The 13,774-nt window shown below is 35.4% G+C and overlaps 2 protein-coding genes across 2 annotated transcripts; one reads left to right on the top strand and one right to left on the bottom strand.

The window, feature by feature from the left end:
• The first annotated feature begins 3,732 nt into the window (after positions 1-3,732).
• On the top strand, positions 3,733-8,760 carry LOC106131234 (exosome complex component RRP45). Its single transcript, XM_013330253.2, has 7 exons — positions 3,733-3,899; positions 3,981-4,075; positions 4,679-4,901; positions 5,362-5,582; positions 6,010-6,261; positions 7,562-7,746; positions 8,618-8,760. The coding sequence occupies exons 1-7, from the start codon at positions 3,834-3,836 to the stop codon at positions 8,707-8,709; spliced, it is 1,134 nt and encodes a 377-aa protein (XP_013185707.2). The 5' UTR covers positions 3,733-3,833; the 3' UTR covers positions 8,710-8,760.
• On the bottom strand, positions 8,720-13,580 carry LOC106131235 (histone deacetylase complex subunit SAP30 homolog). The gene is made up of 3 exons (XM_013330254.2): positions 12,938-13,580; positions 11,563-11,781; positions 8,720-11,034 (listed from the first exon to the last, which is right to left on the bottom strand). The coding sequence occupies exons 1-3, from the start codon at positions 13,130-13,132 to the stop codon at positions 10,906-10,908; spliced, it is 543 nt and encodes a 180-aa protein (XP_013185708.1). The 5' UTR covers positions 13,133-13,580; the 3' UTR covers positions 8,720-10,905.
• Positions 13,581-13,774: the final 194 nt, after the last annotated feature.

The raw sequence follows: 13,774 nt of genomic DNA, 5'->3' as shown, positions 1-13,774 counted from the left end.
TTCTGAGGTCCTTTTAATGTTTTTCTCAGTTATGTATGAGGTATTTTTCTGTTTAAGTAAAGTTTTTCCCCTATTATCCTTCACAAAAACTTTTACAATGACGCCGTGACCTTTTTCACGACACAGCGGTACCAATAAAGCTAAGTTTAGGATAATAACTGAAGACATTAGTCGATAATACCCAGGTATACCTACCCATTTAACATCTTTGACAAAAGACTATTATTAAGTCTCATGAAACAGACAATAGGCGATCATCTTTTTGTGACATTTGTACAAGACATGTCATTATATATTTAAGCTATAAAGGGTTTAAATCTTAGTTTAATGATACCTTTTACTATTGACTGGCTTTTGCTTGCGAACATCGTACATTTAACTAATATTATAAGTGAGAAAGTAAATTTGTTTTTTTGTTTGTAACCACTTCACTTGTTATCTACTGAACCAATCTTCTCGAAGTAGGTAGCGCTTTCATTATACTTTAGAGTCTGGAGGAGGACGTGGGGTATCTTTCATCCCGGTAAATAAGCTCTGTAGTTCCCGTGGGATTTGTCAAAAACCTGTACCTATTCTTTTGTAGGTGGCGATAAAATAGCGGTGGCGGAACCATGGATAAAAGCTAGTTTTCACGCAAATATTCCACTTCCCGGAGGGCTAAGCAGGGCTTAATACTTGCCACGTACGGTCCCTGGTTAATTTCTTTTGCTTCGTCCTCAATAGTTCTAGTATATGGAAAATATAATTTGCTACATCCATATCCATATACATATAATAAAACTGTAACTCAACTTTGTCTGTACATTGAAGATATTTAAGAAAAAAAGTTATAAGGGGTCTTTTTAGGGTCAATAGAAGCCAAAACAATTTTTTTTAGAATTTTTGTCTGTCTGTCTGTCTGTCTGTCTGTATGTTTGTACGCGCATCACGCAAAATCTACCGAACGGATCTGAACGAAATTCGGCACAGATATAGTTAGTAACCTGGATTAGAATATAGGCTACTTTTGATGAGATAGGGGGTGCAAGTTTGTATGGAACTTCGTCATTTTTGATTTGAATCGATATAAAAAGCTATAAATAATTATACATACATACATACATATGGTCACGTCTATATCCCTTGCGGGGTAGACAGAGCCAACAGTCTTAAAAAGGCTGAATGGCCATGTTCAGCTATTTGGCTTAATGATAGAATTGAGATTCAAATAGTGACAGGTTGCTAACCCAACGCCTAAAAAAGAATCCCAAGTTTGTAAGCCTATCCCTTAGTCGCCTTTTACGACATTCATGGAAAAGAGCTGGAGTGGTCCTATTCTTTTTTGTGTTGGTGCCGGGAACCACACGGCACTTTAAATAATTAATTCTTATATTTATTATGATGATTAAAAAAATAGTATTTTATTGATTTAATTCATTATGCTTTGTTTATTGATTTAGTTCCCGTGGTTTAGGTATTTATTTTTTGACCACCCGATACGAGATGGCGCCTCATGAGAATTTAAGAAATAACACGATTGTAGCCGCCGGCAAAATTTTTAATTAATTAAATTTTAATTAAGTAATTTTAGTTTCGCCAGTACTTACTGTTTCACCACATCTTTAAGAAGATTTTTTTTTATGTATGAGAAGATTTTTTTATGTAGGTAGTTTGACGCACCCTGCATCGGCCACGGTTGCCATGTTCCTCAAGATTAGCAGGAATAACACACATATAGCAACGTCAGTACTTACCGTTTCACCATTGATTTAGTTCCCGTGGTTTAGATATTTATTTTTTGACCACCCGATACGAGATGGCGCCACATAAGAATTTAAGAAATAACGCGATTGTAGCCGCTGGCAAATTTTTTAATTAATTAAAAATTCGTTTTTCCATGGTTAACCACCACTGTATTATTTTGTGGTGATTTCCGCCAGACTCTACCCGTAATAAGCCGAGGTAGGTACTAGAGCTGATGAAGTAAGCGCATGTCTCAAACGATCCATACTCTGGCCTCAGGTTAGGAAATTAAGTCTAACACGTAATACGTTAGGTTAGGTTAGGTTAACCCTCGAGCGCAAGAATTCTCAAATGTGTTATTAAAAATCGGTAATGGTACGTTGCCTGAATCGAACGGATTGGTGACTCTGCCAGAGAACCTCTGTCAAGTAGTCACTTCGGTGGAGGAACTTATCCATTTCGTTTATGGAGACCTATCCCAAATAATTCATCACGAGGATTCTTGGATATGCGAGCGAGCAATCCTAACACCCAAAAATGAGCAACAAGCTGCTAATAATTTAAGTATTTTGGAAAAAAAATTATATACCAATCCATAAATACAGTTTTAGATAGTACCGATGCTACAACTTATCCGGTAGAGTTCCTTAATTCACTTTCGGCATCTGGACTGCCCGCGCATACAATTGCACTAAAAGTAGGCATACCAATTATGTTGCTACGCAACTTAACGCCGCCGAAACGTTGTAATGGGACTCGCCTTAAAGTGGTATCGCTTCATAACAATATTATAGAAGCTAAAATCCTTACTGGTTGTGCAGCTGGTGAAATTGTTTTGATACCGCGCATTCCCCTCATTCCCAACACTTTGCATTTCAATTTAAGCGTGTACAGTTTCCAGTGGCTATATGTTTCGCGGCGACAATTAACAAATCGCAAGGTCTTGGAGCAGCCGGAGTCGACCTCAGGACGAATTGCTTCTCACACGGACAGCTCTACGTCGCTTGCTCGCGGGTCACCAGCTGTGACAGTTTATTTGTGATGTCTCCAATGGGCAAGACAGCAAATGTTGTATACAAAGAGATACTTTAACTTTCCATTATTATACTTACCTTTTTTTTGTCTTTAGAATTTATTCGTTTTTTAACAGCTGCGCCCCCGGGACTTTGCTTTTGTAGGAAAAATAAATTATGTTCTATTCCAGGCATTATTCTTCCCGTGTACGTATGTAAGTTTCATCAAAATCTATCCAGTTGAATTTGCATGATTGAACAGCATCCTCAAACACGCACTCACGTAGGCACATCTATTTTTTTGCATAATATTAGTTTATGTCAATGCAAGGCTCTTAATCTAAGCAATCTTTTTATGGAAGCGAAATTAACGCAGGCGAAGCCGCGGGCAAAAGCTAGTACAAGAATAAGTATAGGTACCACCTTCTATACGCATGTATGCTTTCCTATGTAGCTCACTATGTAGAATGTGTACATAAGTACCTACATATTTCATGTCTTTCGCACTTACTGGATAGATAAAGCCATTAGTCTCCAAAAGACTTGAAGGCCACGTTCAGGTAAATGGCTTTATTAATGTGTTTTTAGTAATAGAAGTCAGATTGTGATAGGTTGCTAACTCAACGCCTAAAGAAAAGAATCGATAATAAAAGTTTGAATTTGAATCCCAAATTATATAAGCTGTTCCCTTACCGTACCCTTCCATATCCGCGTGGGAAGAACAGCAACTAGCAAGCTAGGCGTGTTAGGTACATACATGTCAAGGTAGGCATGCTCCGCATGGAAATCAGGAATGACTTTGTCGGTGGCTGTGGGACTAAGCTCTTAGCTTCAGCAGTCCTGAACGAGATACCGGGGGAAAAGGAGTAGCGGAAGTCTCGTTATGCTCGTCATGGCTTTGTATAAAATTCTTGATATTTGGTATAGTGGTCAGAGCTTCAAAAAAAAAGATAAAACGTCAAAGTCATGTATCACTATGTCAAATTGACAATGATGTACGAACAAGAATAACCTCAAAAATGCATGTCGGATTTCAGTGCTTCTGTGTAGTAAACAAATAATAATATTTATTTATATTTATCTTAACCGTAATTTAAAATGAGGGACGTGTTTTTATCTACATGTGAAAAGAATTTTATACAGAAGATTGTATCTCAAGGACATGTAAGACTTCATATAAAACTATAAATGATCATTTTTCAGTTCATATTATTTTCTATATTTAATGGATATTTCTGGTTTCAGCGATTAGATGGCCGAAATTACAATGAGAGTAGAAATCTAGAGATATCTTTCGGGTCAGATTATGGAAGTTGCATTGTATCCCTTGGTGAAACAAAGTAAGTTTAAGTGTATGGACACACACTCTTTTATTTCAAGATAATATATGAACGTTGGTCCAAAATCCGCTCATTAAGTACCTATTTATTACACTATATACTTTATATCAAGTATATATATTTATCTCTTATGAGCCAACAGTTAAGGCAACATTCAGTATGGCTTAAAATTGAATTTAGATGCAAATAGTGACAGGTTGTTAGCCCATTGCCTATAAGAAGAATCCCAACTTTCTTAGACTTTCCTTTAATCGGCTTTTACGACATCATGGGAAAGATATGGAGTGGTCCTATCTTTATAACTTTTCACTGCAGGAACTTTATCAGTCTTACTTAGCGTATTATCAAAGCTACAACCCTCACAAAATATATAACCAGGCTGTTGATGGACGTTTTATATATTATATGTGCAGGTTTATAGCATATCATACCATTGGGTCATACAGTTATCTGAAATGATATAAAATGACACTACAATTTTCCACTTGTTACAATCTCTACACCCCTTTAACTTGTCCATATTTATAAATCTTTATGTAGACTCTGTAAAAGAGTTTATTAGTACAAAAAGGGTTTAAACCATTTTGTGTATTTATGTTACAGAGTGTTGGCACAAGTTACGTGTGAAGTTACTCAACCAAAACAAATAAGGCCTAATGAGGGTATTTTATACATCAATGTTGAGATAAGCCCTATGGCAGCACCACAATTTGAGGCGAACAGACAAACAGACCTTACTGTGTACCTAAATAGATTATTGGAAAAGTGTTACAAGGACTCAAAATGCATTGACCTGGAATCACTGTGTATAGTAGTGGAAGAAAAGGTAATTTATAATTGTAAACCTTCACATTCAGGCAACTGGATATGTAACCATGATCAATCCAATAGCTGAATGTGACCTATCAGTCTTTTCAAGACTGTTGGCTCTGTCTACCCCGCAAGGGATATAGACATGATTATATGTATGTATCAATCCAATACAGGCTAGCTTCTCCTGCAACGGTTGCGAAAGTCAGAGAGAGTTGTGTAAAAACCTGACTCATCCAATCTTGGATCCATGGTTAAAGGCACACCCCAAGCTCCTCTTCAGAGTGGTGAGGATGCAAATATTAGTAGTACTTTCAGCAATGGTAGAAATCCTTGACTTGGGTGTGCCTTTTATTCATGATCCTGGATTGGGTTTGAAAGCAGTCTCTTAATGTAATAATCACCTTATCTCGAAACATGGTCAAAGGCGAATCCAAAGGCCCCGAAGTATTAAAACTTAAATTATACAATTTCAGGTCTGGTCACTAAGAGTGGATGTGAAAGTTCTGAATCACGCTGGTAACGTAATAGAGTGTGCAAGTATTGCCACTCTGACATCGTTAGCTCATTTCAAACGGCCAGATGTAACGAGAAGTGGGGACAGCGTCATCATTCACACCATAGCGGAGAAGGATCCGATACCTACAGTGCTTTATCATTATCCAGTATGCTTGACATTTGCCATTTTCGGTAATGAGTAAGTATATTCATAGAGAACAAACTTAGCTAGATGACAACATTATACTCTGAAGTGACAGCTTACTGCCATAATCAAGTGATAAAAAGCTTACGTATTTAATATTTTGATTTTGATATTCCCTTCAAAATTGTTTGTATAAATTAATACATACTTACTTCATTAGTCATTTTATTCCGAAAATGCCAAAAACTTGTATAAAAGTACTTGTATCAGTTTTCCATGTCATTAAAACCAACAATATTATAAGGCAACCAAGAAGATTTGATAAAGGGCTAAATAAGCTAATATAAAGATATTTAATTATCATTTAATCAAAGCTGCCTACTGATACATATATCATCAGGTATTTCCTCCCATACATAGTAGAAAGTGCCTTCAGAACAGAAGTATAAAATACTAATAATAATAGCAAAACACTTTTCAGTACTCTCATATCGGATCCAACTTCGATTGAAGAGTCAGTATGCACCAGCAGCACAGATGAGGGCGTTTGCACCGGAGGGGGACTTCTTGCTGTTGCCATGAACCAGTATAAAGAGCTATGTCTTCTGAACCTTACTGGAGCAGCGTTGTACAACTCTAGTGTCGTACATAAAGCCATATTGAATGCAGCGGAGCGATGCAAAGAGGTTGTTGACTTAGTAAAAAGTACAATCAATATGGACGACACGAGGAGGTAAATATATATACATACATATACATATACGGGACAAATTACACTATTTGAGTTAGCCTCGAAGTAAGTTCGAGACTTGTGTTACGAGATACTAACTCAACGATACTATACATATTTTAAAATAAATACTTATATAGATAACCATCCAAGACCCAGGCCAATCAAAAAAAGTTCTTATCTCATCATGCCTTGGCCGGGATTTGAACCCGAGACCTCCGATGTCACAGACAAGCGTACTACCCCTGCGCCACAGAGGCCGTATATATATTCAATATTGCCCGAAGCTTTCTCGAAGGTCAAGTCTAGTATGTGCCAAATTTCAACAAAAACTGTCCTGACTGTTTAAAAAGGTTTTTTTGCTACAAACAAAAACACAAATTTTTGGCTTTTTTCACAAATATAGTCTCTTTTCAGTTTTTAACTAACGAATCTAAACGGATCATAGTTCCTATAAATCAATGTTTAAATCGATCAAAATATTTCAAAAAGCGTTTGTTAGGGGTTCCACTAAGTAGTTTAATACTTGGTCAACATTATTGTCCCCAATTAACATACCTAGAAACTGATTAACGTAATAAAGTTCACCTAAATATTGTGAACAATGAATATCTACAAGTAGTTGTAATTGCAGTGTGCAATAAACAATAGAAACAAAGAAATAGTACTGGATACATTTTTGATAAGATAAAAATACCGCAAATATGCTATCGTTCTATTTTTCATACATAATTAATCTTTATATTGACATTAGAATACGCTTGCGATTTCTCCCTCTTATAAGGAAAATTTTGAGGATACATAGATACATACATATAATCACGTCTATATCCCTTGTGAGGTAGACAGAGCCAACAGTCTTGAAAAGACTGATAGGCCACGTTCAGTTGTTTGGCTTAATAATTGAATTGAGATTCAAATAGTGACAGGTTGCTAGCCTGTCGCCTTAAAGAAGATTCCCTTTAAGAGTTTATAAGCCTATCCCTTAGTCGCCTTTTACAAAATCCATGGGAACGAGATGGAGTGGTCATATTCTTTCTTTTATTGGTGACGGGAACCACACGGAAAATTTTGGGGATATCCTCTTTAATGGACCTTAGGCATGCCGCTTTCAAGTCTCTAGACCAGGTGATCTAGATTTGATTTTGATTAAGGTGGTTTGAGTTGTGAGTTGGTAGGTAAGTATATAATTATTGGCATAGCTATGCCTACACAAAATACATTGACAGGTACCTGTCAATGTATTTTGTTTGTTGTTGTATTTGAACTGGTAGGCACTGATTGAGAAAAAAATGTTTTCCAGGCAAAAACGCGAGAAAATTAGCTTCCGTGATATAATTACTACGGACCACATGCTTTCACTGAGTCGGAAGGATCTCAACATTCGTCTCAAGAGTTACAGCACTGATGTCATGAAGAATGATGATGAAGATGAGGAAATGGAAGAGGACTTCGAGATGGAGAAACCAGAGCCCAGCAAATATGACGGTAAATGGTTTTATTTCTTTACTTTTGGTTTCCTGATGGGGAATCCCTTTAAAAAAATTGACTGTTTGGCCTAGGTTAGGTATTTGCCGTGTGATTCCCGGCACTTTTAAATAGGACCCTTTCTCATGGATGTGGTATAAGGCAATTAAGGGAATAGGTACATTCACATAGTACAGCGTTTACCGATTTAATATAGCTGAATATGCCCTGCAAGTTCCTGTAAAAACTTGACGTACTCAATCTCGGAAAATATGGTCAAAGAGCACACACAGAGGCGAGATAGTTTCACCTAGGATAATCAATTCATACAAAATTTAATTTAAATCATTCTACTGGTTAAGCCGTGAAAGCGAAACAGACTTAATTTATAGCAAAACATATAATATCCTTCTTGTAGGTACTATTATTATTATCTTGTACTATCATCTGTAATAATATATCACGTTTGACAAATAAATAATTGATTGATCGGAGTATCTGTCACTTGATGCAATCAAGTTAAAAACTTTCAATATTATGGGACACTTCAATATTACATAATAATTGTCATTTCTTTTTAGTTTCACAACATTGGTTGACGTCAAATAAATAACTTAAAATTAAGTTTACTGCCGCTTCCAAAGCGTCAGTGCAGAAGATGCGGTAACAAACTGCACTGCAGCATTTTCTTCAACAACGTCAACTTTACAATTATCCAAACTTAGAATTGAAATGTGTTGGAAGTGTTTGCCAAGAGATCAAGGTCGAGATTGAAAATTATATTTTCTGTTTGATCTGAATTTTAGATATTTATATATCTAGTGTTATTTATTGACGCAGCCACGTCTCACGTCAACTGTATGTAAAAAATCCTTATAATTTTTGTTTTCAGTTGTCGCATCATTACCTCAAACTGCCGAAATCGTCGTCAAGAAAGGAGCGTCGACTTGGATAGAAGTTTCATCAGGATCAGAGGAAGATTAAAAGACGTATGTTTCTTAAATAAAATGTAATAAATTTACACTTTACAATTAACTCGTGTTATCTTTCTGAACATTTTAGCCATTGCATTTCCCTCATCTCAACAATCATATCGATAACATAGTAAGGCTCTATTAAAATCAGAAATACATCCGGTATTAGTTGAAGAAATATTTTTCCAGTTAAATTCGATCACTATTAAACACAAACAATAAGGTTGAAAACTAAACATTTTATACAATATTCAAGATTAAAGTTTTGCTTACTAAATAATTTATTTTGGAAACAATGCAAGATTGACACTAACCGGATATTTATAATGAATCCTTGGGATTCTCAAATTCATAATCTTTACTACAATATGAATGAGCACTACATAGAATAAACAAAATAAAATTGGTCTAACTAAGCTTAAGTAAGAGATAAATTATTTTCACTTCTGTATTTCAAAGCAACTAATTACAAAGAAACATTGAGAATCACAATTAGAAATTGCGAATTTGACATAAAGAAGGACCAAAATGAATAAAAACCAGTGGTGCTTCCGTGAATTTTGCTTGGCATTGATTGATACTTTCAAGAACTTTTCGTATGGAATCATAAGTTCAACTATCCGCCAGCGGTAACTTAGTACAGTAAACGTTTTCAGAACCAAAGAAAAATATTGAAAAGTAACAAAATATAATAACGAAAAATTAATAAGAAAATACACAGCTTAAATATTTAAGTTTTTGAATGTACCATTTGAGGCTAGGCATACAACACTAGCATTTGTCTTGCCTTATAACAACTAGGGTGATAAAATAACTAAGCCACCTAGGCGACAGAATGACTTTAAAACCTAAGTTTTTTTGAGATTTTATTATCCAATAAAATCCTACAGCTACGGTAATACAAACTTTTGAAAGCAATCAATGATACATACATACTATGTCCATAATTCAGTGCAGAATATTACATATTTATCTAGTTCACTTTGGCGTAACTGACACGGACCCAACCAGGAACACTATCTTTCGCAATGCATCATGTAAATATATTTCGAAATCAAAAGAAAGTACATATTTAAGTTTCGGATATATTATAAGTTGTCATAAATTTATTCAGAGAGAATGAAAGAACGCATATAAGTTTAACCATTGAGTAAGTACCTACTTTTGTTATTAAACCCGCAACAGAAAGTGCTTAACCGCGGCTATGTTGTCTTCGGGAGAATAGACAGACGTTAATATATCCTCAGAAGGAGAATCGAACGAAAGTTTATGAATTTTTTTACGTCATTCATCCACCGTTGTGCTTTAGAAATATAGCCGTTCAAAATTTAATTTCATATTAAGTTTTCATCTTAAGTTGGGCTTTATTAAATAAAGAAAATTTTATTCAATAAGGCATAATAAAAACTAAACGGCGGAGGAAGGAAAAAAATCTGCAAAAACTAGGTACGAAAGCCGTTCAAAAGTTGTCTTTAGAAATTAAATTAAAACAGCTATTGTGCGACAGAAAGCCTATATATTAAAATAAAAAAAGTATATCCACATAGTACCGTACCACATACACCGCGCAAACAATACAAAAGTGACTGTCGAACACTGGTTAAAAAAACACTTTACGACCTTTTTAACGGTAAAAAATAAACAGTAAGTCAGGGCTTAAACTCACCAGACCTCGTGTCTTGCCTTTTTTATCGGACGCCACTGTCACGTTAAGGTAAAACGTCACAGGTAAGGGTGATGATAGATAATTTAAAAATTCATAGAAAACGTCAACTTTACTGGACTTGTTCAACAATTTTTAAGAGAGCATGGGTGTAGATATAGACAAGAGATCTAGCAAGCCTGAGGATAGCGAGCTACGTAACCTGGTGAGCGCCGGAGTAGACCAAAGGAGAAAGGGATCCGGGGCGCGCGCGCGATCTTATATATGGCTGGTGAAGAGGGCGCAGGGGAGACGGCAACAGCACGACATCATACAATAAATTAATAGACTTGATCAATGCTATGTACATGCATTCTGCAGCATTCACAATTTTGGCATGAAGTAATATACTTCAAAGTATATAATGATTCCCAATTCATAAATCTAAACTTTTATAATACATCTAGATCATAGATTGAAAACTTTAGAGAAAATTGAGGAGTCATGGACCTAATTCTAGTTTTAAAACTACATATTCTTTCCATAACAGTTACATACACAAATTCAAAGGGAATCTGAGTTTATTCCATTTTTCTGGTCCAACTTATTGCCATTTGTTTTTACCATGTAAATGAAGTATGTAGTGATTTCTTTCTCATTAACCGGCAATGACTTGAAGTGTTTTTGAATAGCCTGTAAAAAAGAAAGTCATTATTAAAAATATAATAAGGACTATATTATGCTTACTTCCTGTACCTGTGGGATTAAAGGGATGTCCTCTCGGGACTCCCCTTCCCACCTTCAGGGACACCCATGGATTTAAACTTCCACTCAATATATTTAACTGTCTGACAGTCAGCCACACATTATTTCTTTGGAGGAAATGGATACCTCAGTCCAGTAGTAGCACAAAAAAAAAAAAAAGAATATACTTATATGGTTTAGTTCTCAATATACAGGTACTTAATAAAGTAGAAGTTATGTAACGTGATAAACTTCTACCTCATCATATTTTTCTTGGGCTTACCAAATGCATCATCCTTATGGTTGGTCAGTCTTGAAAAGACTAAAAGGCCATGTTCAGCTGAATGAATTTATGATAGAATTGAGATTCAGATAGTGAGCCACATCCCTGAAATGGCACTGATGTGTGGGGATAGATCTATAACTAATAATACATGCGACTAATCTGAGCTTTTAAAAGTTTTGAAGTACACTTACTTCAGCTAATTGAGCTTTGTTCCACCCAGGCCTCGTTGGAACCTTGTAATGCTTCTTGTACCTCCTCAAAGTGGGTACTTGTAATTGGAACCAGTCTATTTCAGGTGAGTCCATTTCTGCCTCATTGCTATCATCCTCAGAGTCTTTGAGCCTCCTTTGTTTAGTCCTTGCACATTGTATCATATTTTTATGGTAATCACAGATATAGGTATGCCGTGCCTGGAAAAATATATAGAGAAATTAGAAAGATAATAACATTCATTCATATTCATATAATCACATCTGTATCCCTTGGGGGTAGACAGAGCCAGAAGTCTTGAAAGAATGATAGGCCACATTCAGCTGTTTGGCTTAATGATAGAATTGAAATTCGAATAGTGACAGGTTGCTAGCCCATGCCTAAAGAAGAATCCCAAGTTTATAAGCCTATCCCTTAGTAGCCTTTTATAACATCCAAGGGAACAAGATGGAGTGGTCCTATTCTTTTTTTTATCAGTACTAGGAAATTAGGAAATACACAATAATCATACTATAGTTATAGCAAAATCTACCCATGCCAAGCATTCCATTCCAGTTCAATAATTTTCCAGGTATTGTACATATATACCTACCACATGGACAAATAAATCCCCAATTAATTTGCCTAGTTTGTAAATAAATCCCACCAGGGCAAATAGTTTCCAAACTAATTTGCCAAATTTGTAAATATATACCCCCACATGGACAAGTAGTTCCCCAACTAATTTTCAAAGTTTGTAAATATCATACAGGTAAGTTGAGTTTGTCTCACAAAATAATCATGTCACTCACATACATTTTCTCTACTCGTGGATGGATGTATTTGAATAAAACTTAACAGTAATGTCCAAAATTAAATAAACCTATTCTACAATTAACATAATAGTGAAACCACAGGTTTATGAGTACACACAGTGCCAGCATATTAATTTGTTAATTATTCAGCTTTGATACATTCATATGATTTTGTCTATTTTTTTTAATAAGGACATGAGGATGAGGGGAAGACATTCCTTGCCAATTTTTGTGAATAAACATCTTGTGTTATCCACAAATTATTGACACCTTTACATATTATCTCTAGGGTGTTAATCAAGCTTGGGTATGTGACCCATATGGCTGAGTTAAATACAAAGAACTTTTAAACAAATAATCCTCTGTAATGATAATTAGTACATAGAGGTAGACATGTGAAATTTATTTTCATCTCCATCCCTCACATGCCAGACACAAAACTTTAGAACATTATAACTAGCACAAAATCAACTTTATGAAAAGTAGTGGTATTTTTAATAAGGAGTTGTTATATGATAATATAATATAATATACAATAAAAAAATTCCACATGATACCTTACCTGGTGGTCTAAGTTCAGTTTGAGCCTCCTCTGCGCGACAGTCTTCTGAATGCGCTTGCTATATGCGGCGTTACCCGCAGACCGTCTACATCTTTCACCGTCATCCACAAGGCAGCATATTTGATCCAAATTACCTCTGGAATCTTCTTCTCCTGTACTAAACCCGTTGTTCATTTGATACTCGCGTTGAATCATATATAACAAATAAGTTAAACTTTTACGTAGATTTCGCACTGGGCGATAGAAAAAGTTCCGACGTATTCACAAAGAACAAAAATTGAGGTTAGAATTTCTAACAACACTGACCATTTCAAAGAATTATTTTAACTACAAGATGGCAAACTATCTCCCGGCTGCACAATTTTAAACACAATATTCATATGAGTTCGAAGTAATTCTTTATTCCCTGCACATATGCACCAAAATGTTCATCACAGGTTCATCATTGAATATATTACAAGTTAAAATGTATTTTTTAAAAATACCTATATATTTAGGGAAAAAAAAATGGCAATTACTTTATAATTTGTAGGATAGTAATTTACAAATTTTCACCAAATAAATAAACAAGGATACGACAAACCTGAGCGACAAACTTTCGTGCGAACGACCGACCGAACGCCATTTGATTATTAACTTGCTTGGGGTTCACTAGTGCTGTGCTGTGAGCCGTTCGCCGTTTGTTGTCTCATTCGTTCATCTCTATTCAACAACTCTAACTTTAGGAAATAAAGCATAGTTTGGTATAGCAAATGAAATCGTGTTTCCTGTAACATTTTTGGTTGGTGAAAATTATTCCTACTGTATGTATGTGTGCATCAGTGCAATGAAGCAATA

This window comes from Amyelois transitella, chromosome 6 (assembly GCF_032362555.1).
Source record: "Amyelois transitella isolate CPQ chromosome 6, ilAmyTran1.1, whole genome shotgun sequence".
Classification (NCBI taxonomy): domain Eukaryota; kingdom Metazoa; phylum Arthropoda; class Insecta; order Lepidoptera; family Pyralidae; genus Amyelois; species Amyelois transitella.
This window is presented reverse-complemented; position numbering and strand designations above follow the sequence as displayed.

What these genes read in the sequence shown, in the direction of transcription:
- LOC106131234 (XM_013330253.2), top strand. Translation starts at nt 3,834, where the DNA reads ATGAGGGACGTGTTTTTATCTACATGTGAAAAGAATTTTATACAGAAG. An exon ending in GTATAGTAGTGGAAGAAAAG is followed by an intron (nt 4,902 to 5,361) that starts GTAATTTATAAT and finishes ATACAATTTCAG; the next exon opens with GTCTGGTCACTAAGAGTGGA. An exon ending in AGAGCCCAGCAAATATGACG is followed by an intron (nt 7,747 to 8,617) that starts GTAAATGGTTTT and finishes TTTTGTTTTCAG; the next exon opens with TTGTCGCATCATTACCTCAA.
- LOC106131235 (XM_013330254.2), bottom strand. Translation starts at nt 13,132, where the DNA reads ATGATTCAACGCGAGTATCAAATGAACAACGGGTTTAGTACAGGAGAA. An exon ending in AACTGAACTTAGACCACCAG is followed by an intron (nt 11,782 to 12,937) that starts GTAAGGTATCAT and finishes ATATTTTTCCAG; the next exon opens with GCACGGCATACCTATATCTG. An exon ending in ACAAAGCTCAATTAGCTGAA is followed by an intron (nt 11,035 to 11,562) that starts GTAAGTGTACTT and finishes TCTTTTTTACAG; the next exon opens with GCTATTCAAAAACACTTCAA.